We start from the raw sequence: 26,039 nt of genomic DNA, 5'->3' as shown, positions 1-26,039 counted from the left end.
AGGGAACAACCAGTTTATTTTTTATTCCATCTTTCACTTCATGAAGATTATGCAGTAGGTTCTTACATGCATACATTTTTCATGTCTGGTCACACTTTGACAGTATATTGTAATTTATCCTGAGCATCTGGTAACAGGAGATCTGCTTACTGTCCATACTATCCAGAGTGAATCCAAATTAGGAAGATTGTTTCCCCATGGAATAATGAGAATACATAGCTCATGGGGGATAAGAAGGCTTATTATAACTTAAATATGAATATATTACTAATGGCAGCCCTTGGGACAAGTCTAGAAGAGTTTGTCTAATGTAGATGATCAATACTTCCTCCTTACTATTGTAATAAATATCTTTGATTAGGTTTAAGAATAGTCGTGTCCCTCTTATTTTAAGCCAGAGTATAGTAACTGAACCTGAGTCTATTCAGACCTAGAATGGTGAAATCAGGTTATTGAAATATGATATATTGTTTTATATTTTATGTAGAAATGTGGACATGTTTGTTATATTTTTGTCTTATCACTGAAGAAACAAGAATGTGATTTAATAAACTTTCACATTTGTTAAATTCACCTTTTTTCTCCCTTATATAGATTAAATTCTAAATTTAACCTTTCAACTCTTTCAGGCCTTTAGATGCTTCTGGAAAAACTTCAGTAATGGATCAAAGGAAGAATGAGAGTATTGTTCCTAGTATCACTCAATTAGAAGATTTTCTTACAGAACACAATTCCAATGTTGTTTGGCTCCTTGTTGGTAAGTAGAATATAGTTTTTTGTACTTTACTGTTTTTTATGTGTGGATTAATAATTGCCAAGTTTTAATCAGTGGTTGATTGAAGCCAGAATGCTTACATTACCCTTAGTTTATTTTTTGGAAAGAAGGTTTTATTCTATATTTCTGTGAATATTTGCTCTGAAAACTGCTCTGGAAGGCTCTTTTCCTTAGATTGTCTCCTCGTCTGATTTAGGGAAGGTGGGATGAGAAGAAAGACACGGCACGTGTCAACTTATCTTTCCTGCTTCAGGTCTACTCCTCCATTCCCCATCCCAACACATACACACAAACACTTTTAGTTGTTTTATTATAAAAGTGATAAATCCTCATGGTAAATATGGTTTTGCCTAATTAATCTTCTCTTCCCTCACTCCTTACACACTTAGCAATGGGCTTTTCCAATATAATTTTTTTGTCTTATATTCTAGGTCTTTTCTAGGTATATACTAATAATAAAAAAGAGTGTATCATTAAATTGCAGACAGAGGGAAGGAATATGAGTGAATAAGTGAATATGAACAAATGAGAAGGAGAAATACAAATATAATACCAAGGAAAGGAGAGCTTACTAAAGGCTGTTACTGCCCAGGAAGTTTTTGTGGAAGAAATGTATTTTGAACATTATATTGATTTGAATTCCAGCATAGGAATTAGAAAGGTATAGAGAGGAAAGTAGGAAGGGTAAGATGGGGGAAGAGAGGAAAGGGAAAGTGATGATACGTACTGAGCGTCTTCTGTGTGCCCCGTACTGCGGGCATTCTGAATATGTTATCTCGCTTAACGCTCACAGCAGACTTAGGAAGGTAGGTGTCATTTTCTTAATAGCATGTTGGGGAATTGAGGCCCATGGGGATTAAACAACCTGTACAGCTGTGTTTTTCTGAGTGCAGGCTTATGCTTTTTTCATGACACTACAGGATGTGTAGAAAGGATACGGATTCACTTTAGAGGTGAAGTGTATGTAAGAGGAATTATAACGATTCGTGATTTATAGGTAGGATCAGGTTACCATTTAAACTTCAAATTACATTTTTTCTGATTGATGAAAGTGAACTATTGAAAATTATCATTAATGAAAACTCAACATTAAATGCAATGCAAAACACTTGTATGAAGTATAACTTCATAAAAGCAGCATTGAAAATTACCTTTTAGTTTAATTACAGGCAGAATTCTTTATTTCCTATGTGTCTCCTGTCACCTAGAATTTCTCTGACTTTTTCACATTGTATACAGCTCCTTTCTTTAAGGCAAAAACACAGTAATGACCAGAAAAACACTGAGGGATTGTTTAATCCTTCTGTTTTACTAATGGCCTTAAGAGTTTTAAGGGGGTGGGAGGACGTGATACAATAAAAAGGCCACAATTCTCAGGTACTGCTTGGAAACTTACTCTCTCAGCAAATACTTTTTGCCTTTCTGAAGGGCCCATAATAACCTGCTATTCACAGAGTGATTGACAGTAAAAATTAATACAAAATGAGTTTAAACGTAAAACATAATGTCGTATCATCAAAACAACTGTTCAAAAGAATTGTTGTAGAAATATTTTTTATGGGCAAATCATAGCACTTGCTACATCAAAGCTATTATCAATCTCAGCTACCTTGAGGAATGTTGTATTTTGACTCTCAGGGACTGCTGCGTTTTATCTGTTAAATAGTTTTTAAATTAAAAAATTTTTTTTCTTTTTTTAATTTAAATAGTAGTTTACAATGTGTCAATTTCTGATGTACAACATAATATTTCAGTCATCCATATACATACATATATTCCTTTCCATATTCTTTTTCATTATAGGTTACTACAAGATATTGAATATAGTTCCCTGTGCTATGCAGTATAAACTTCTTGTTTATCTCTTTTATGTATAGTAGTTAGTATCTGCAAATCTCGAACTCCCAATTTATCCCTTCCCACTCCCTTTCCCCTCTGGTAACCATGAGTTTGTTTTCTATCTGTAAATCTGTTTCTGTTTCGTAAATAAGTTTATTTGTGTCTTTTTTTTTTTTTTTTAAGTTATGGAGTTAATGTGATGTTGCTGAAAGGTTACACATGTTTAATTAAATTACTTTGTTCTAATCTAGAAAACAGTTATACTTTTTAAATGAATAAGTAGAAAATTTATCAAAAAATGCTTTCTTGTGTTTTGCCTTTGTATATTCATGAACTAGGTTTTTTGGGGAATATTATAAATTTTATACATGACTATAAACTTTCCATGAAAAACAGTCAAATTTAGAATATCGTTTACTGTAGTATATTTAGTGGCATTCTTTAAAAGTAGGTAATTGTCTTATCAGTTACAGCAAAATAGTATAGGTGGTCTATTTAATACAGAGATATGCCTTTAAGTACAATAAAGTTCTTTTTTCAATAGTTTTTTCAAAGCAGAGACTGTTGATTTAAAAAAAACAGTTACACTATTTATAAAGTATATAAACAAAAAGGACCTACTGTATAGCACAGGGAACTATATTCAATATCTTGTAATAACCTATAATGAAAAAGAATCTGAAAAAGGAAAAATAAACAGTGACTTTTCTCTGATGTGAAAAAATCAGTTTTCTTTCTTTCTAAGTGACTGTAGCCTTTAGGAAATAGCTTGGGATTAAGCTTTTCACCTAATAAAGGTAGATTTTTTTCAGAATATTCAGAAATATGGGTAATTTGATAGGTATTGCATTAAATCTGTAGATTGCCTTGGGCAGTATGACCATTTTAACAATATTGATTCTTCCAATCAAGGAGCATTGTATATCTTTTCATTTTTTAAAGTCCTCTTTAATTTCCTTAATCAGTGTTTTATAGTTTTCCGTGTATGTCTTTCACCTCCTTGGTTAGATTTACTCCTAGGTATTTTATTACTTTGGGTGATATTTTAAAAGGGATTGTTTCTTTGCTTCCTTTTCCTGTTAATTCATCATTAGTGTAAAGAAATGCAACTGATTTTTGTACGTTAATCTTGTAACCTGCTACCTTGCTGAATTTTATTAGTTCTAGTAGTTTTTGTGTGGACCTTTTAGGGTTTTCTATATATAGTATCATGTCTTCTGCATATAGTGACACTTTTACCTCTTCTTTTCCAATTTAAATCCCTTTTATTTTTCTCTCTTGCTTGACTGCTGTGGCTAGGACTTCCGAGACTATGTTGAATAGGAGTGGTGATAGTAGGCAGCCTTGTCTTGTTCCACATTTTAGTGGGAAGTTTTTGATTTTTTCACCGTTGAGTACTATGCTGGCTGTAGATTTGTCATATATGGCTTTTATTATATTGAGATATGTTCTCTCTATACCCACTTTGGTGAGAGTTTTTATCATAAATGGGTGTTGAATTTTATCAAATGCTTTTTCTGCATCTGTTGAGATGATCATGTGGTTTTTGTCCTTTCTCTTGTTGATGTGGTGTATCACATGGATTCATTTGTGTATGTTGAACCATCCTTATGTCCCTAGGATGAATCCAACTTGATTGTGGTGTATAATCTTTTTAATTTGCTGTTGGATTCTGTTTACTAATATTTTGTTAAGGATTTTTGCATCTGTGTTCATCAGTGATATTGGTCTGTAATTCTCTTTTTTGGTAGTGTCTTTGTCTGGTTTTGGTATCAGGGTGATGGTAGTTTCATAGAATGAGTTTGGGAGTATTCCCTCCTATTCAGTCTTCTGAAAGAGTTTGAGAAGGACTGGTATGAGTTCTTCTTTCACAGAACTAGAACAAATCATAATAAAATTTATATGGAATTACAAAAGACCCCAAATTGCCAAAGCATTACCGAAGAAAAAGAAAGAGGCTGAAGGAATAACCTTCCCAGACTTCAGACAATACTACAGAGCTACAGTAATCAAAACAGCATGGTACTGGTACAAAAACAGACATATGGATCAATGGAACAAAATAGAGAGCCCAGAAATGAACCCACAGACTTTTGATCAATTAATCTTTGACAAAGGAGGCAAGAACAGACCATGGAATAAAGATGGTTTCTTCAGCAAATGGTGCTGGGAAAACTGGACAGCAGCATGTAAATCAGTGAAGCTAAAACACTCCCTTACACCATACACAAAAAAAAAACTCTAAATGGATCAAAGACTTAAACATAGGAAAATAAACGTCCTAAAAGAAAACATAGGCAAAACATTATCTGACATACATCTCAGCAATGTTCTCCTAGGGCAGTCTACCCAAGCAATAGAAATAAAAGCAAGAATAAACAAATGGGGCCTAATTAAACTTACAAGTTTTTGCACAGCAAAGGGAACCATAAGTAAAACAAAATGACAACCTGTGAAATGGGAGCAAATGTTTGCAAAAAATGAAACTGACAAATGCTTGATCTCCAGAATATATAAAAGCAGCTCATATGACTTAATAAGAAAGAAAACTAACAACCCAATCCAAAAATGGGCAGAAGACCTAAACAAGCAATTCTCCAAGGAGGACATATGAATGATCAATAGGCACATGAAAAAATGCTCAGTATCACTAATTATCAGAGAAATGCAAATCAGAACTACAGTGAGGTATCACCTCACACCAATCAGAATGGCCATCATTCAGAAGTCCACAAATGACAAATGCTGGGGAGGCTGTGGAGAAAAGGGAACCCTCATACACTGCTGGTGGGAATGCAGGTTGGTGCAGCCATTATTGAAAACAGTATGGAGATTCCTCAAAAGACTAGGAATGGATTTACCATATGACCCAGTAATCCCGCTCCTGGGCATATATGCAGAAGGAACCCTACTTCAAAAAGACACCTGCAGCCCAATGTTCATAGCAGCACTATTTACAATAGCCAAGACACGGAAACAGCCTAAATGTCCATTGACAGATGACTGGATAAAGAAAATGTGGTATGTTTATAGAATAGAATACTATACAGCCACAAAAAAAGCAACATAATGCCATTTGTAGCAACATGGATGTCCCTGGAGAATGTCATTCTAAGTGAAGTAAGCCAGAAAGAGAAAGGAAAATACCATGTGAGATTGTGCATATGTGGAGTCTTAAAAAAAAAAAAAAGAAAGAAAGAAAGAAAGAAAAGAAAAAGGCAAATGATCATAAATACAAAACAGAAACAGACTCATAGACATAGGATACAAACTTGTGGTTGCCAGAGGGGAGCAGGGTGGGAAGCGACAGACTGGGAGTTTGAAATTTATAGATACTGACAGGTATATGTAGAATAGATAAATAAGTTTGTGCTGTATAGCGCAGGGAAATATATACAAGATCTTGTGGTACCTCACAATGAAAAAGAATGTGACAATGAATATATGTATGTGCATGTATGACTGAAAAATTGTGCTCTACACTGGAAATTGACAGAACATTGTAAACTGACTACAACTCAATAAAATAAAATTAAAAAAAGAAGAAATAAGAGCATTCTCTTCCCAGAACATTTTTGTGTATGTTTAATAACTAAAGCACTACAAAGTAATGAAAAAGGAAGTAGAAAAAAAGGTAAGCAGGTGTACTTGAAACATTCTTTTAATTGATCTGATTGAAATCTATGCTCTTCTGGCTAATGACTAAAGAGAATGAAGAATGTTGGATAAAGTAGAATCAACCTCTGGTTTTGAAAGTTCAGGTATTAAATTGTAAGAGAACACATTGCCATATGGAAGTAAATGCTGTCATTTCTGAATGTGATAAATGATCTTTACTAACAAGTTTTTGTTAAGATATTAAGGTGATAGAAAGGAAACATATAGTGAGATCCACTTTTTGCTTTTTTTTCTCCCAACAGCTACCATTTTGTCCTGTGGATGGATTATTTATCTCACATACTATAATTCTCGGAATGTTGGTCTTATTTTAACACTGGTTCTTAACAGGTTATACAAGCATGGCTATATCCATATTGGTAAGTTTTGAGTACCTTTTTTTTTTCTCTGTAATCTTGAGATGTATATTGTAAATTTATATTTTGTAAACAGATAGTAGGGGTAGAAATTTACCTTTGTTTTATGAAGGTTAAACTAAAGAATTTTTTTTCTCATATAGCACTCTAGACATGAACTACTACTTGGTCCTTTTCCTCATTCTTATTTCTTAAAGTGTTTCTAAAATTACTTTTTGACTTTTTTGCTTCTAAAAGATACTCATTAAAATCATTCGAAATAATCTAGACACATATAAAATATAGAAATAGAAATTCCTCATCATTCCACTATCCAAAGAAAATTTCTAATGCTTGATGAAGTTTTGCTTTGTTGTTGGTTTTTTTTTTAAGTAACTGATATCTAAAATATCTGTAACTGTAAGTGGAATCATCTTGTGTGTTTCATTTTCCTGCTTTATTAGTTTAGTGTCTGACTACTTACAAGTGGGTTGTTTGCAGATAGATGGCAGGGTGTTTTAGGAAGCTTTTTGCTTTGGAAAGCCCTAAGCGGCTGGAGAAAAGGAGTGAGAAGTCACCTAATAGAACCTTTCTAACCTTCCTTAGAGTTGAGTACTTCTGAGGAGACATAAATAAAACTTCTCTCAAACATAAGTAGTCTTAGATTAATTTGAGGCAATTGAAAAATGATGAATTAGTTGCTGCTTTGGGTTTATTTAATGGATTATGTCTAATTAAGCGAATTACCCATATGAAACAGCTATTTAAACTGATGTCCTCATGTAGTTACTTAGCAGCTTAGTCCATAGTGGTAATATGTATGGCACTTTGTTATATTTGAGGAAAAAATGGTAAAAGATTAGTAAGGCTGTAAGGATATCAGGAAGGGAGTAGGGAGAGAACGTTTAATCACTGAGTAAATTGAATGCTCAGATTATCTTAAGCTTTAAGGCCTCTGCTATCTTTCAAAACAATTACATTAATTGCTGTTGGTTTTTTTTTCCCTCAACAGGCTCCTTTTCTTTCTCTGTTCTGTCTGGAAAAGTCATGGTTCGTGAAATATATTACATTACAGAAGACATGTCTATTAGGTAAAATAAATAAATAAATAAGTAAAATTAAAAAGAATCCATCCTAAGTAAACTTGAAATATGTATTGCCTTTTCATATTAAAAATGTTACTTTTTCAAATAAAATTATAAATTAAAAATCATTTTTTTCAGTGAGTAATACCTGGTGAGTTGATTTTTTTAAAAAAATGTTTCCATCAGTGGATTAATTTAGCTAAGTGAGGTTCAGACTGGCAAATTTATTGACTAGTAGCTTATAGAATTGAATAACCTCATTTTATCCCTAGTTAAAAAATTGAGCTGTAAGATTACTTTACCATTTTTATTGTAGAATTCATTTTAGTCATTTGTTATATAAAACAAGGACAGGGATGTTGATAGCTCTCATCCAGTAACTTCTTATTATAGGTGATAAGTTTTTAGAATTATTTAGCCTTTATTAGCAATTCTAATTTTACTTTAATAAGGAAATGCAGATATGAATATAATAAATAATTATAATTTATATGTTTCATGTATTTTCTCTTCGGTAAGCCTTGAAAGAAAAGCTTACTGTATTTTTTTGATTTTCTTAAAATTTGTTACTTAGGTAGAACTTGAAAGTGTTGAATTAGTTGAGATGTGTTACGGGTTGGCAGCACTCACACCTCACTTAAAACAGTAGAGGCAACTCTTTGTGAGTCTAAAATTATTTCCAAATTAAAGGTAAAAAGTAAAAATTAAGAGGCTGTCATTCTATCCTTTTGATATGAGGTGATACATCATTACAGAAAAGAAGGAAAATGTTCAAGTTTTCCCTTACTGTGCTAACATTTCACTTTAAATATTTAGCTTTTAGTTTATATAAATTTAACACTATTTTTAAAATATCATTTAAAGAAGAAAACATTTTCCTGATAGCACTTCATTTTCCTGTTTAATGTAATCTGGTATAGCAGTTTACCTAAATAGATGAATCTGATTTAGAGCTATGCAAATTTTCTTTTCCTTTCTTACCTGGATGATTATGAAACATCTAGGTATGCCAGTGTCCTGCTGAAAACTTTCTGCATCTCCTTATTATAAATTGCTTACCTTTTATAATAACTATTTAAAAAGTGGGTTAAGTAAATTGTTACTTATGTTTTCATTTTTGTAATTTATCTTGATTAGAATTCAAGATGGATTTATAATTTTTCGGTGGTGGAAAATGTATAACCCAAAGCAGAAGCAACATGGTGAGTTTTCATTTTTTTAAGAATCTGAAATCTTCAATTATATAATCAGAATTTTCATTTGTAGATATAGAAATATTTCACGTTTTGTTAATAGATAAAAATATTTTTAAAAGTTTTGGAGTTTACAGGACTCTGATTTTAACCCCCCGTGGCTGAAAATCCTTCAGCAGCTTTCCTCTGGCATGGTCACATTTAGTTACTTTAACCTATTATTTACTTAGGGTTATTCTCACTGTGACCCTTATCCACTTTTCTAGACTTACCTCCTACTATGTCTATGGACCTAACCCCATACTGTGGTTAAAGTGGCCTTCCTAGCACTCTTTAATCATCCTACTAAGACACTTCTCTACTTTTCAGCTTCTGCGCCTTTATTTGTACTTCTACCTGAGACTGCTACTAATTCTCATTTATTTACTATGGTAAGGGTGAGAAAAAAAGAGGAAATACAGACTCTAGACTCCCTTCTGGTTCTGTTCTGTATCAACACAATTTTATCTCAGAATATTTTCCTCAAATCTTCGTTTTGCAGCTGTAGGTGCTCCTGTCTGTGCCCCAACCCCCTTGCTCTCCATTAACCATACCAGTGTCTTCAAGGAGAATAGATCTTGTCTTTACTTTCAGAGTTGTGATTCCTCAAATTTTTGATCTCAGGAACCTTTTACATTTTTCTAAATTATTGACATTCCCAAAGAGCTTTTATTTATGCAAGTTATATCTATTTATATTTATTACATTCAAAATTAAGCCTGATAATTATAGAAATGTTTTTATTTCGTTAAAAAACTATAGTAAATTCATTACATATTAAAATAAATAACAAACTGTGAAAAATAACTTTTTGGAAGCAAAAAATTAGTGAGAACAGTGATGTTATTTTATATTTTGTAAATATTTTAAATGTCATCCCTTACGGAAAATAATTGAGTTCTCACCTCTGCTTTTATATTCAGTCTGTTGTACTATATATACTTGATGTAGCCTTTAAAAGATTCCATTGTCCACTCATGGGAGAATGAGAAAAAGTCAGACATCTCAGTATAATAATACTATCAGAATAATTTTGACCTTGTGGTTCCCCAGAATGGGTCTCAGGATCCCCTGGAGGTCTGTTTGATAATTACTATTCTAGGAGATTTTAAGTGGGGCCTGGAGTATGGGGTCAAAATAGGATGAAACCCCTCCACCTTTTCTTAGCTATGAGGGCCTTCTGTGTTTCTGGCATTGAGATTCTGAAATGGTGGTTGGTTCTGTATAACTTTGGAACTTTCCAATTAAATGTTGGGCCTGTGTGTGTGTGTGTGTGTGTGTGTATGCAAGCTCACCTAGGAATCTTTCAAAACTTACCACAACTTTGAGCTGTCCTAAATTATTTTAGATTTCACTGTTGTTTCACTACTCTTTAGTCTTTTTTTTAAACTATCATTCCCTTGCTCCCACATATCTTTTGTCCCTCTTATATAATACATAATATTATCTACCTTGAAAAGGTTGGCATTAATGGGTTAGAATTTGGCATCTGTATAGTTAATGAAATCAATTACTAGAAAGAATAATGGCCAAATTTCAGTCTTGAAAAGTTTTTCTAAAAATTAGAATTATTTTTAGATAATTTTGAATAGAGACTGAGTGACTTCATATAATAAAAGTATTTTGTGGGACTTTGAAATAGGCCTTTTGCAGTCTCTCATCAGTAACTGAGAATAGCTGTGTGTTATTACCAGTCTTCAGTCTGTGATTTTTAGAGTATCAGTTGTTAAACCAACCATTTTACCTCTTTCCTTACCAGTTACCGTAAGCATTCTCACAGGAAAAAAAAAATGTTCTTTAGATAGTCAGTATATTAGTGCACTGGGAAGCTTTTAAGTTTTGGCTTATTATGAAAGCTGAATAAATTCAAAATTTTGAGTCACTTTCCTACACTATTAATCATGTTAAATATTATGGAGAGAATATTTTTTATTTTTTTATTTGGCTGTAAATCTGAAAGGTGGCATTTAAGTAAAGCTGTCTTACACTTTAGAAATGGCTAAAGCTCACTCCTTAGAGCCAAGTTCTTTTGAGTTCAGTCCCAGCTTTTAACACATTCACTTAACTTTGGGCAGGCCCAATATTTCTGCCTCTGATTTAGTTTAAAAATTCCATCTAGTTTGTCCCTTAGAGATAGATTACTTTAGGAGGATATTTTTCCTCAGCATGTCATGCTTTGTTAATCTTGCAATCTATTTGTTAGATGATTTACTGTTTTAACTTAATCTTTTATTTTTATTTTTTTACATGTTAACATAAATATTATTGTTAACAAGGTTACAGTGGAGCTGAAACAAAGTTCTCTTCATTTGTATAGCTTGTTTGAGATTATTTTGAAAAACCTATTTGTATATTTATATTAGAAATTTGGTTCTAAAATTTTTTAGAGTTTTGAAATGGCATGTGAACTGATAAAACTTTAGGGAGGTGGGTTGAGGAGGCCCATTTGACCTGAAACCACCCCATCCCATGCTCTTTACCCCAGGATTCCAAGGAACACTGTTAGGAAATGACCGATTTTTCTCAAAATCCATTATCAATTTAGAAACAACTAATATTCTCAAAACTCCTCATTTTGCAGATGGAAAATCAGAAACGCCTATGATTATAACTGGTAAATTCAGGACAAAAACCCAGGTCTGCTAACTTAATATATACTATATACTATGTACTATATACTATACACTATATAATACAAGGAGTCTAGTGCCCCTTCTATTATAAAACAGACTTGTGGAATGTGGCCTAAGTAGGTTCTTGGAAATTCTTATCTATAAACATTTATGACAGCTCATGGGAGGAACAAAGACATTTGTAGTATCCAGAAGCAACTGCAATTTTTAAACTAGGCCTAATGGGATTGCCCACTTCAGAATTTTCTTAAGACATGGGGAATATGATCCTAAATTGTTTAAAAATTTTTTTTGACGAAAATAATTACTTCATTTTATCGTGAATTGTCACATCTCCTTAAAGTGGATTGCTGTTCCCCAAAATATATGGATGCAGTCAAGAGTAACTGACCTAAGTTCTTTAGGAAAGAGGTAACTTTTGATAATAATTTTTAGCTAATCTAACATATTTATTTTGTATTCATTTTACTGATCATTGTGTTAAGCTGGAGGAGGGGATAGAGAAACATAAAGAGGAATGGGTGTTATCTGAATCCATCTGAGAGAACCACATACAATTATAATTAAAGGAGAAAGGGAGCAGTGTGTGTGTGTGTGTTGAGGAAAAATTCTGAGAACCATCCTCAAAATTACCAACTTTGGTATGGACCACTTGGTGTGGTCCCAGCAGGTTTGTGGTTTGATGATGTTTAAAGTTCTGCCCATTTGTCAGGAGGCAGAATAGTAGATGCAGGGCTGCTGGGAAAGTTCCATCCTTTAAGCAGCATGCATGATGATGATGGTGAGTAGGATTATGTCAGGCAGAGATGGAGTGGAGAAGAGGGTAGCTCAGATGGAATAACTGGTTTGACCGATGGCATTGAGGTTGGAAAACAGGGGTGTGTTTAGGAATTAACAACTCCATTTGGTGGTAAATAGAACGTAAAGGAATACTAGGGGATAATTTGGAAGTTGTGTTCTGGAGGATATTGAACACTGGCAGCCACTGCCATGAAAAGTTTTGGCGCACAAGAGTGACATGAACTTAGCTCATTTCAAAGGATACAGCAAAATGTAATCTCACTCCTTCAGATTCATAACCCCAGATTAGCATAAATAGCTCGAATATTGGCCCTTTCTTGGCTGGCTCTTCCCTGTTATTTCTTTCTGTCTTGAATTCTTTCTGTCACTCTTACTGTTAACATAAACCTGTCTCTGTGCTCTCTCTGTAACTGTTCACGATGTAGAACAGAAATATTATAATAATTTTTGGATATTTTGTGTTATTCTTAATAGTCATGAATATTTAAATTATTTTGTCTAGATTATTCTTTCTCATTTTTGTATGCCAGACCTTTGACAGTTAACCAAGCAGGAAGTAGAGATGTTTGACGTGTTTCCCAGTGGAGAATTTAGAAAACTGGGGCATGTGCCTGAATAGATACATGGTCCCTAGCCTTCCAGGGAATAGGTTAAGGGGCTGTCTGTGGGTAAGGCCAAGATTTTCATTAGGAAGTTTTAGAACTGCTCTAATAGGAGAAAAGAGGGGTATTGCTTGCTGAAACTATTGTACTATAGAGCTTGGTTGGGATAATTTAAGCCAGGAGCAGATTTAAAGTTGTCATTTGTCCAGTTTAACCCATAAAAAAAGAGAGAACAGAACACATCTAATTCATTTACCATAGAATTTGTTGTAAAATATTCCCTAGGTTATGAGTTAATGATCTGTTACAGATGCTTGTTGGCCAATTAATGAGGATATCAGTCAAAATTTTTTATTTTGTTTTTAGGATAGTTGAATTTGAGAGATTCTTTTGGAAAATAAATAGCAGGACTAGTTGCCTCTTAACATATGGTTGTATATCATAGTGTTCAAATGCATACTAGTCTGACTGACTAGGCACGCATCCTTCTTATCCAGAGGAATTCTTACATTGTTAAGAAGTGAAAGGATGATGGTAATGTATGTTCTGTTATTTTGTTGCTTAGAAGTTTCAGCCTAAGATAATCTAGTACTTTCAAATCCCGTTTGTTAAATACATAAAGGAAATAAAAATCCCTAAACAGGTTTTAAAAGTTCAGTAGACTGTTTTGTCTTTGTACTAAGTATTGATTCTAAAAATTGCAAGGCCTTGGCAGCACTTTTGCACTTTAGATTTTTTACTGCAAATAGCATGTGTTCCAATTAGATAATTAAATAAGTGCCTTTCTCCTAATTTCCCTTAGGAAAACAATTAGCTATTTGCTCAGGAGACTTAAGCTGTTCTACAACATTCATTTATTTTTTCACCCATAAATTAATTGCTCATTATATCAAGAGCCTTTTATGTCTGTACTTATATCTTTTGGGTATGTTATTGACAGATGAATTTGGGAAGCCCATTATATGAATGTGAGATGACAAGGAGTATGAGAAAAAGATTTCTGCCTTCAAGGGTAGAACAATATTAATGTAGAGAGGAGATTTAAAAGAGTCAATTGATTATACCTTTCTTAAATTATATATAAATTAAAGTTTTCACTTTGACTCCCAGTGTCAACAGAATGAATGAAACCTAAAAACTGCTTTTAAAATTTTCAGGAGAGATAATTGTCAGTGAGAAATCTAGTGTTACCAGAATTTAACAATTAAATACTGCATTTAAGGTATGAATATTGACCAATTTTTTAAAATAAAATACAAAGAAATAACTGGACCCTTTTGATACATTTCTGTTTTCAGGGATTAATAACATTTTTGCTTTTAAAATAGTCATTACATTTATTAATATAATTAATAAGTAGTTTTATTTTGCGATTAAGAACCAGTGTTTAGAGACCTGAATTCTAGTCTACTTCTTAGTTATATAATCTTGGACTCTGACTGCTAGGGTTGTTGTGAGGATTAAATGAGATTATATGAGTAGAGCGCCTAGAACGAACAGAGCAACCATTCAGTAGAGATGAGCTGCTTTTATTATGATGAACATTATATCACATTATGAAGTGAAAGATTATTTAAAAAGAAGAGAGTTCAGTGTAAATCAAAAGTGAATACATAATTTTTATGACTAGAAAGAACTTGACCTGGAAAGACAAGGGAATTTGTATTTATGGTGTACAAGCATCCTACAGGTAGGTAGAGGTGTTTTCATTTTATAGATGAGAAAAGTGAGGCTCAGAGCCGTTAAGGTATTTGCTTTAGGTCACAATATTAGTGAATGATATTACAGGAATCCAGTCTGGTATCCTTTCTACTGTTCATTTACTGCCTTTCTATGGTTCCTGGAGAGTCTAGTGTAGAAGTCCCAATTTTTTTTTTTTAAAAGAAGCTGTGTGTGTGTGTGTGTGTTCGCGCATGTGTTTATAGATGGGAGACAAATGCCTGTGGAACCTATCTGTCTTTTGGGAAAGTGCTCGTCTGTCTGCTAAGGGAGGTGTTCATTTATGAGGACGCACCCTTCTGATCTGGGAAGGTGTCCCTGTCTATGTGTGGGGTACCTCTGCATGTGGGCTCTGTCTGTACATACTTATGTCTGTGAGGGGAATCCTGTGAGTGTGCTAGTACCTACGCATGTGTATCTGCATATATATGGCTCTGTGAGAGGATGTGTATGGGTGTGCTTTGTGAATGGTTCTGTGCTTGGGTGCATGAGTATAGCTGTGTGTGCTTGCCTTTCTCTGCAAGGGCGTGCCCCCTCTGTAAATATGTGCCCACCTCTCTGTGTGTGCTTCTCCCTGTGTTTCTGTCTCTGTGGGTGTGCTCTTGGGCCACCTGTCTCTCTGCATCTGTGTGTATGAGGGATGGAGGTTGAGGGATGGGGAGGGTATTACTGTACAGACTACTCCTGAGGATGACAGAAAGCTGGGGTTACTAACAGAAAAGGTCCTGGCAAAGACTCTGAAGAGAGTACAGGCTATGTAAGCTTGGAGATCAACCAGGCTTAGAGATCTGATTTACTGCTTAATCATGTAGCTTGCTAGCTGGAACATTAGTAATGCAAGTAAAACAAATAGGAACAACAGAACAAATTTAAAAAGTGGGATGTGAACTCAGCTAAATCTTTCTCTTTTAAAATAGAAAACCAAAAGCTGCTTTTAAATGCTTATAGATTCTCTATTCAGTATTTTTCTAAAGTGATTTTTGGAAGGAAAAAAGTGGTCTAGGCGTTTTGTTCAGTCTTACTTAAAATTAAAAAAACCCATTTATTATTTCTGTTTAATGATTTAACATATTTATTGAGTATCTTCTATGTACCAGGCACTGTTGCAGGAACTGGGGATAGGATAATGAACACAACAGGAAAAAATTCTTCTCAAATGGAGTTTATGTTCTAATGGAGGGAGATGATAATCAATAATAAATAAAGCAGAAAAAAAATTTGGGAAAATGGGTAGGGATTGTTGAGGGGGTCTTGCAGTGTTTTAGTATTAAGTATTTAGTGTTTATCATTTTTTTTCAAAATACTTTCAGAGATGAATACCTTTATCCTTGTACCTTGTTGCTTTTAGGAAGTTAATGTGGCCATATTATTATCATATCAGTCATATTGAAAGAAGAGAATCAGTTATGCATGTCCAGCAAGTTGGAGATCAAATTGAGAGTAGTCCTGTTTCCATTTTTATACAGACATCATTTGTGTATTTATCACTGCTGATCCAATTAGGGGCTAGTCTAGACTCTTATTTTTTCCCCATTCCTGCTTCTGTAGCTCATTTACCAGCCTTTATAGCCTCTATAATGCATTCCTAATGATAAAGGAATTTGTATTCAGGGATCTTGGTAAACTGTGCTGAAAGTAAATTTGAAAACAAATGACTTGAATGAGTTTGAGGTAAATTTTGATTGAGTTGTTTATGACCTTGAAGAATTATATAATAAATTCCTACTTGTATAACTCAAAGTGGGAAAAGAAAAATAATCTACTTTGCATTTATTATGCTTCCACATGCTGGGTTTTCAAAAAGTCTAAGATCTATTTGTTTGTGGATATTTTTATTTTACTTAGGGGTATGATTTGTAATAAGATGCTCTGTTATTCTTTCACACAGATGAGCCCTTCTGTGTATTAAGAATTGTTCTAGGCACCAGGGATACAACAGTGAATAAGACAAGTTTCTTGTTTTACAGAGCTTGCTTCATTCACACTAGGAAGGATTCAGATAATTAGCAAGTAAATATATATAGCATCGAGGAATGAGTGAGGAAAATATGGCATTGAGGAAAATAAAAGCAGGGTCAGTGGACTAGGGAGTGCTGGTTTGCAGGCAGGGTGCTGTGTTACATAGGGAAGTCAAGAAAAGCTTCATTGATAGGGGACAGTTCAACAGAAACATGAAACAAGTAAGGAAATGAGTTATTGTGAATACCTGGGGGAAGAACATTTCCTGGTTGTTCTTTTCCTGTTTCATTACCAAAATGGAGGCCAGTTTACTTGGAGTGAGGACCAAAAGGAGAGAAGAGTGAGGATCTTGTAGGATTTTATAGGTCACTGAAAGGACCTTGGTTTCAATCTGGGTGAGAGGAAGCCATCAGGCAACTAGGGAAAAGGAGAGTGACCTGATTTTAGTCAGGGGTTTGAAAGATCTGGCCAACGTGTAAAGCACAGGCAAAAGGGGAGTAAGGGAGGCTGTTGTGTTCAAACATGTGCAAGTCAATGTGGACTTGGGCCCGAGTGGTGAGAACTGGCTGGATTCTGGATATATGTTGAAAGAAAAGCTGACAGGATTTGCTCATCCTATCTGGGACATGAAAGAAAGAGAGCGGTCACATTTTTGACCTAAACAATTGAAAAGATTGACTTGCTGTTGATAAGATAGAGAATATTGTGGAGTAGTTTTGGGTGGGAAAATCAGGTGTTTGGTTGTATGTGTCAAGGGTAAGATACCTGTTAGACATCAAATTGGAGATATTTGAGTAAGCTGATGGATGTTTGACCCTGACATTTTGGGGAGAGGTCATGGATGATACTGAGGAAACGTTTAAGCCTAATGATGATAGAGATTGACTTACTTACTTAAAAATGGATAATGATATTTATCATTATTAAGTCTTAGAATACTTCATATGTATTAAAAAAAATAGTGCTTCTTATTTTTATTTTAATTTTAAGAATTTGACTTACAGCAAGAAAAAGGGGCAGACACTTTATGTAATAGCTTAGGGGACTGTCTTAGTTTTTAGTCATTTGATAAATCTAAAAAAATAGGAGAGAACATAGGTTAAGCTATTTTAAAAATATCAGAAAAGTTACAGGCCCTAAACATTAGTTTTTTGAAAGATTGGATTTAGTTTTTTGAAGGATTGAATTTATCTTTTTTTCTTCAATTGTTGCAGGAAGTGAAGAGGGAAAAAACCTAGATTGGGGTAGAATTAAAAGTATTACTGTGTAAGAAATGAATGTTCTGATTCATTTCTCTTAGTTTATTTTTAAAATGGAGTGGCAGGCATTTTTCATTTGTTAATTTAAACTAAATTTTATATTTAGTTACGGTGTTTGACATTTCAAATGTTTTTTGCTAATGAGAAAAAATTGATTTTGGTGAAATTTGATACCTTACTAAAAATATACACCTCATATTTAAACCACAGCCTAAGGTACTGAAAAGAAAGTTAATAGTAATTCTCTTCACCCATTTAAAAAAATTAAACTGTTCTGACTGGTCATATCTAATTTTAATTGCCTTTCAATTGAATTTGTTCGACAGAAATAAAAACAGATACAGATTGAAGAAAAGTCTTAAAAAATCCTACATATATCATACATAACAAAAGAAAGCACTGACTCTGGTACTGTTCTTCTGACTCTTTCTGGCTGACATGTGATGCACTGTCATAGATTATTTCCTCAGTAGAAACAAGTGCCCCATCTGTCACTTTATAGATGGGTTTACTACTTACTGTTGTTATATTATATTTAATGTAATTATATCTTTTATTTGAGATTATTGTTTGAAGTCTACAGTTCATAAAATCTTTGTTTTGACATTGTGTAGTTTTAAAAAATAAATTAGTATATGAAAAATTTCTATGATGCAAAAGTTCAAATCTGTGTGATGTTTAATGCATCATACTTGAACATTTTACTATTTATATTTTAGCATAAACTTATGGCTATAATGCAGTAAAGTTTTACTCTGTTAAAGGCACTTTGCTGTTCTTAGCATAAAATCTTTAAATTTTGGTGTTATACAACCAGAATCTAGAAATTAAGGTTGTCTTTAGAATGCTAAATTGAAATACTATATTAACATCAGCTTTTTTCTTTCTTTTGCTAGTGTTTTATTATTTTAAAATTTTGATTCTTTTTTATCACAGAATTCTATTTAAAATAAATCATTTGAGTTACATCTGCTGTGGAAAAAGATTTGCTTAAAACTTTGACTAAAGTTTTTAAAAAGTTGACGGAAAACTTTTTTTTTCCCTGTAATAACGTTTTTAGATCCAAAGGCAGAGACCAGATTGTACATCACAGTCAATGATTTTGAATTTCATGTCTATAATCGTTCGGATCTTTATGGACGTCTTCAAGAATTGTTTGGTTTGGAGCCAACAATAATTCCACCTAAGAAAGAAGATGATAAAACACGAGAAAATGGAAGAACAAGAACCCAGTCCAAAATTGAAAGGTTGATTGTCACACTTGACTTTATTATTAATCTCCAACGTTCAGACATTTGTTTTTTTTAAAGTATCATTGACACTATTCACCTAGACACAGACTAGTCTTTCTTTGTAGGTTAGCCAACACTTTATTCTTACAAATAATTATATAATTCTCTAAAAAATTCAAATAATACAGAATTTTGTAATGTAAAAAACCAGTCCTCATCTACTGCTGCTCACCAGTTCTACTTCCCTCCCATGTTGTTAACTACTGCTGTCAGTTTGTTTTTTTATCCTTTTGAGTGCACATACATATATCTATACACATATATATATATATACATTTTCAATTAAATATTTAATGGATAGTATGTCCCAGGCACTGGGATGCTATGACAACTGTTCTGTCTTGGAATTTATGGCTTAGTATGGGAGTTAGAGCAGTTACTAGGCAATTTTAGAGCAAGAAGTATAACATAGGGTCAAGAATAGAATTCTGTAGGCACACATAGAAGGATCAGGGAGGGCTGGAACCTTAGGGGTGAATGAATTAAGCAAAGTAGTTGAAGAGTCTTCTACAGAGAAGAAACTTCATATGCAACAGGGAAGTTGTTTCCTGAGGCTGGAGTGGATTACTTGAGGCGGGGATAAATTAGACTAAAATGGTTGGCAGAGTCCCGGTGTTAGAAATTTGGCTTTACCCCAGGCAACAATGTTGTGTTGTGATTGGAGGGAGGTAAGACTGCAGGCAGAGAGACCAGATAGAAGGATGTTGTAACAATTCAGGGAAGAGGTAATTGTCAACTGGGTTGTGAGCAGAGGGCAGGGAGAGACGTGGCTGGATTCCAGATACAGTTAAGGCAAATGAATACTTAAGAGAGTGATAGATTAGATATGGAGAACGAGTAAGAACGATGAGTCAACAATGAATCCAAAGTTCTAATTTAAGTCATGCTTAGTCAGGGAACCTTAGAGAAAGAGGAGATTAGGGGAGGTAGTGAGCTTGGCTTTGACTTTAGTTTTATGCACTGAGGGCTACCCTAAAACTTAAGTGGCCTGAAAATGGCTTTAGAAGTGTGACTTAGGAGTTAATCAGGTTATTCAAGTGATGGGCCCTGAGTTTTCATATGAAATCTTCAGTGAATTGCTGTGAATTTTTCGTTTCTTGAATTTTGTGTACTTTGTATATGGCCAGTTTCTTTTTTCTTACTCTTGATACATCATTTTCACTTTTTGAGAGGAAATTATTTTGGCACAAAGTGGTGAGGTTAGGGAAGGAGAAAGGTCAGCTTCATTGTCAGAAGTGTTTAAAACACTTAAAACATCAGTGACTTGTACTTTGGTCATTTTTGTTTTAATCATAAGTTTGGCTGTCTTGTGAAATGTTGTAGTGTAATGGGCATAATGGTAGATGTAATGACAGCATATCCTAATTTATACTTCTGTCTGTAAGCTTGTCATTCTAAAAATACAGTTTTGTTGTTAAAGCTTGCCTGTGTAAAAATTGATACACGAAGAGTACATTCTAAGAGTACTAAATGTTAGGGATATTAGTGTTCTATTAGATGGTCATCGTTTTGCTTACTGAGCAGTCATTTAGATGTATTTGGAAAGGTACAGCTGGTATTAATAATGTGTATTGTGAGGAGTCAGCTCTATTCTCAGGTATTCAAGTTTTTTTTCCTGTATGTCAATTTTTGTCATTTCTTCTCAGAGTTAAAGTAAAAACAGAATCTCAAGACCCCACATCTTCATGGAGATCACTTATTCCAGTCATAAAGGTCAATGTGAGCACAGTAAGTAAATTTTACTACAATTAATGTTTGATGGGTTAATAACAGAATCTAATTTTCACTTAAGAAGATAATTTTGTGGAGTTTTTTTGGTTCCATTTTTCATAAAGTGAAAGAATTATTTCAATACCAGTACCATTTTAGCACAAATATATTAGACCTTAAAGGCTATTTATTTATTTACAAGTACTTAAATTTCTTTAAATACTGGTCTAAATTGGTCAGCAGAGTAATTTAAATAGTATAGAGTGCTAAAGTGGAATCATTTAGTAGTTACTTGAAAATGCTTGTTATTAGGTCAACTAAGGAAAAACAGTATGGCCTGAATAGTATGGCATAATATCTCTTATCTGTTTTTTAGGGACGTTTGGCTTTCGGAAATCATTACCAGCCTCAGACTCTATGCATCAATTTTGATGATGCTTTCTTAACTTACACTACAAAACCACCTTCCAGTCATCTTGACCAGTTCATGCATATTGTGAAAGGAAAGCTTGAAAATGTTCGAGTCATGCTGGTTCCTAGTCCGAGATATGTTGGTCTTCAAAATGATGAGTAAGAAAGTCATAAAAATAACAAATAACTTCTTTATATCTAGTGTAGCTATCATTTAGAATCTTCAGCATCCTTTTAATTTTTTTGCTGTAAGTTGGGCAATAGGTATATTTCCCTATTAAATCAATTGGTAATATTCCTGTTTTATAAGATAAATGGATGTGTTATCCATTGGTAAACTTCTATTTTAATATTTTTCTATAAGCTTATAAGTAATTTTTCTATCTTTTTCTCCTCACTGTATTTGGGAAACTTATTTTGGGCAGTTAAGCTGTGATGTTTGTATGTTAGAAAATACACATTACAGGTAGGTTTTTATTTTCAGAAGGGATGGATAAATAGTAAATTCAGCAAATACATAGTGGAATACCATTTGAGTTAACGAAAAGTTAAAAATTGGATAAGAATTACTCTTGGAAAACTGATGAAGTTAGAACAGTTTTGGAACTTGTTTGACATTTGAGTCCCAGTCAGTTTTCCACGTGGCTTTCCTGACTTGCTTTCCTTCAGTGAAGTAGCTGCTTGCATTTAGGAGACACAGAGTAATAAGGATCCACATTAGCGTCACCCTCACTGTGATGGGATGCTTTCATTCCAGTGAACTGGGACCCTCAGGTAATAGCAGACATATGACTCCCATCTGGCCCCAGGCCACGTGCTCATGAGTGAGATGAGCGCTTTTGTAGTCTTTGTTATTCTCAGTCTCTATTCTTTTTTGTGAAGAAGACTCTATAGGAGACTCTATGATTGAATTTGTGTAATTTAAGTATTCATATGATGAATTTCCACTATGTCTCAGCTTTTATTTTTTGTGTGTAGGCAATATAAAATTTGAGGTTATGAGACGCACGATTGTTCCTTTCTGGTTCCAGCTTTCTGGCTAGCTTGCTGTTAGAATTTCTAGGGATTGGCAAGGATGATAGAGTCATTTTCCCTACTTGACTACCAGAGAGGCTGTGGGTCTACCTGGTTTCACTCTTCAGGATCACTGAGTTTCCTGAGCATCTTCTGGAATGTGGGCTACGCACACAGTTCTGTATTTATGGGTACAAGTTGTAATCCTGAATAAATAAATCTGTATTTCTGTGAAAATTACTAGAGAGTAAAATGAAAAAGTGATCTGTTATTAATTTGTATAAAAAGATTTTAAATTATATTTTTCCCTCTTCAAAAGTAAGCATGGAGATTAACTGATGTAATTATACACTAACCTTTGTTGTTTAATACATATTTAGAAGATGATGGCTAAATCTGTGTATGTTATATTATCTAATGATTGAGAGGTTAATTTTTATGCGGATGAAAGATGTTGTGATGTATGACAAAGAGAAATTTGTTAAAGCAAGTAAAGATTAACAGTTTGTGGGAAATTAATTGACAGTATGGAAACATTCATTCCAGAATTTGAGTTCAAGATGTTTGCTTTAAATTTAGTTCAATTTATTTCAAGTTGATCAACTAAATATTCTTAGAAATAGATAATATAAAATTGTTAAAAATGACCTAACATTTTTTCTTATTTAATGTTTCTGAAAGATTGTACTTTATTTTACAGACATATAAAATGATATTTCTTATTATTTTGTAGTGTTATTTATATAAAATGGTTGAGTTTTAAGTCTAATTTTAAATATTTTGTTGCAAATGCAGAATATGATTATTCTGTTCCAGCAAACATTGTTCTTCCATCGTACTTAATTAAACTTTGATTTAAATTGATTTTTCTCATTCAGAACTTAAAATGAAACATGAAAAACAGATTTTTTTTCCTTCTTGAACCAATTTACTGATCAAAAATTTTTAGTACCATTTTATTATATAGTCTAATATAGAAAGCAGTTATGGAACAACTTATTGTATATGTGAAAGATGTTTTCCCTTTTCAAGATGCTGCACCTGATTGCTTTTTAGTTTTTTTGTTTGTTTTTGCCTATTACCATTTAATTAGAATAGTGAACATTTTGTATTTGGAGATGTACTTAGTTTGCGTTTCCCCCCTCCTTTGTATAGACCGCCAAGATTAATGGGAGAAGGTTTTGTGGTGATGCAGTCAAATGATGTTGACATCTACTATTACATGGATGAGCCAGGTATTATTTTTTGAAAATAAGTTTCATAGCTGCAATTCTGTTTCTTCTATGAAACGCTAATATCTAATAATATTTTAAGTCTCCCTACTTAGGATATAAATAAACATTGATAATGGCAAATGTAGATGTAAGAATGCCTACCTAAAAAATATATGTGTCATTTGTCAAAAGTTGAATATTATGTATCAGATCAAAAGAGAACAGTATAGTAATCTTTCCTTCAAATTCCATTTTCACAAATATACCTCAAAAATTGTGAATGCAAATGACCATGAGAGAAAACTTTTAGAGAATACGGTAGTAGTTAAGGAGTTCATGCTGGCTTAGGAAAAAAATCACAGTGAGTTAGATTTGAGGCTTAAATATTAAGGATTGAAGTCCAGCTAGTTTCAGTATTTCACAGGCGGCCTCAATTTTATAAAAGCAGCTAAATACTGAATTTTTAGCCCTTTTTTTCTAATTCTCATTTTTTTTAAATACATTTCAGGAGGCTTATGAGGTTAAAATATTTTCAAAATTAGGATGTTATTTGCTTTTTTTTTTAAACCATGTTGTACTAATGATGCAAAAGATATATGGTGGGTAAAACCGCTGGTGCTTTAACACGAGTCGAGGCAGTGGTTCCAAACTGTATTAGTCATCACTGCCACACACTCACAATAAAAGTAACAAATGCCAGTATCATTTTACAGTGTTTTTGATCAAGCAGTAAAAATTATTTTCATCAAATCTTGACCCTTGAGTGAACTTTTTAATGTTCAGTGTGATAAAATGATAAGTACATAGACTACACTTCTGCTGCATAACAAAGTACACTTTTATTTTGTGAAAAGCACTTGTGTGATTGGTTCCAAGCTGAACTATTTGCTCTTTTCATGGAACACCAGTTTTGCTTGAAAGAGCAACTAGGGACAAACTATGTTTCTGAGTTTTCATGTGAAAATTAGAATTTTTAAATTTGGGTCTGCCACTATGCATTTGATGACTTTTCTGATGAGACCACTAGTGATAGTAACAATATGATTTTTTAAATGTTTAATGAAATTTGTCTATTTGGAAAAAATATGCATGTCTCAGTGAACCAATATTTTCCAGATGACCAATGTATGATGTTGGTAAAAGATTTATTCAAAATGCAAGTGAGATCAGTAAATTTTAACCTATCAGGGTATGAAAATTTGAGTGATATGATTTTAGATTCCATACTGCAGGTAATCTTTAAGAAATTATCATTTGTTGAATTTTGGTGTGGTGTCAAAGAATATCCAAAATTATCTGGAAAAGCTATTAAAATATTCCTCCTTTTTCTGCCTGCCTATTTGTATGAGGCTAGGATTGAAGGATTTTCTTCAAATCCTTGAACAACAGATTAAATGTAGAAAGTTATGAGAATTTACCTGTTTTCTACTAACCTGGGCATTAAAGAGATTTGCCAATATAAAAACAGTGCCAGTACTTCTCACTAAATTACTTTGTTTTAAAAAATATGGTTATTTTGATTTAAAAATATTTTCATTAAAAATAGAATTAAAATTCATTTATTTTCATTAAAATACAGTTATTTTCCACATATTTTTATTACATTTTATTAAACGTTTCATTATGTCAATGATGAATGAGTTTACTTTAAAAATAAAATTTAAAAATATTGCTCAGTTCAGATTTTGAATACAGTATATTTTTGATAGGATATAGTGCAAAAAAAAAAATCCAACTTTGGGATCCTGAATAATTTTTTAGAGTGTAAAGGGTTCCTGAGATCAAAAAGTTTTTTAGAACTGCTGATCTAATGAAACGTTTTAATGGTTATTTTAATTAACTACCTTCATATTGTATATTCTGCATTACAGGACTTGTTCCAGAAGAAACAGAAGAAAATGTTGAAGGAGAAGTGAGCAGTGAGGATTGCAAATTACAAGATTTACCTCCTTGCTGGGGACTAGATATAGTTTGTGGTAAAGGAACAGATTTCAACTATGGGCCATGGGCTGATAGGCAGAGGTACTTGATTAAATTATATTTCTATTAAGTCTTTCAAATGTATTGGGATAATAGTATAATTTTTATTAAAAACTACCATAGTATTTTAGAAGCTATTTTATTATGCAGGGTGAGATGTCACTAAACAGTTTAATCCAAATAATAACTTGTTTGTAGAGAAATTGGCAAAAGCAAGTTTGCTCTAAAGAAGCTAATTCATTAGAAAAGTGGTGGATGAGCCACATATTTATTGGTTCCTTTGTTTTTACTTTCGTATTTAATCAAGAATATGCCAGAGATTGGTGGGACTATGGAGATTCAGAGATAGAAGACATATATAGTTCAGTTTTAGGAAAAAAGAAACAAAAGAGTTTTATTAAGTGCTATAATACAAATAAGTAAAAAGTCTGGATGAAGAACTTAGAAAGATACTGTATTAGTTTACTAAGGCTCCCATAACAAAATGCCACAGACTGTGTG

General features: G+C 33.1%; 1 protein-coding gene across 8 annotated transcripts in view; it reads left to right on the top strand.

Annotated features, from left to right (window-relative positions):
* BLTP1 (bridge-like lipid transfer protein family member 1) overlaps window positions 1-26,039 on the top strand; it is a 175,609-nt gene that overhangs the window by 11,308 nt on the left and 138,262 nt on the right. For all 8 annotated transcript variants that reach the window (XM_031466529.2, XM_031466536.2, XM_031466542.2 and 5 more), the window contains 9 exons: window positions 630-757; window positions 6,535-6,651; window positions 7,640-7,718; window positions 8,850-8,914; window positions 18,978-19,164; window positions 20,856-20,937; window positions 21,296-21,489; window positions 23,500-23,579; window positions 25,430-25,580. In XM_031466529.2, coding sequence (XP_031322389.1) covers window positions 661-757; window positions 6,535-6,651; window positions 7,640-7,718; window positions 8,850-8,914; window positions 18,978-19,164; window positions 20,856-20,937; window positions 21,296-21,489; window positions 23,500-23,579; window positions 25,430-25,580 — 1,052 coding nt within the window. In that variant the 5' untranslated portion in view covers window positions 630-660. The remainder of the gene's footprint in view (window positions 1-629; window positions 758-6,534; window positions 6,652-7,639; window positions 7,719-8,849; window positions 8,915-18,977; window positions 19,165-20,855; window positions 20,938-21,295; window positions 21,490-23,499; window positions 23,580-25,429; window positions 25,581-26,039) is intronic.

The sequence above is a fragment of the Camelus dromedarius genome, chromosome 1, assembly GCF_036321535.1.
Source record: "Camelus dromedarius isolate mCamDro1 chromosome 1, mCamDro1.pat, whole genome shotgun sequence".
NCBI lineage: Eukaryota > Metazoa > Chordata > Mammalia > Artiodactyla > Camelidae > Camelus > Camelus dromedarius.
The sequence above is the reverse complement of the archived record's forward strand: the minus strand, read 5'-3'. Positions and strand labels throughout refer to the sequence as shown.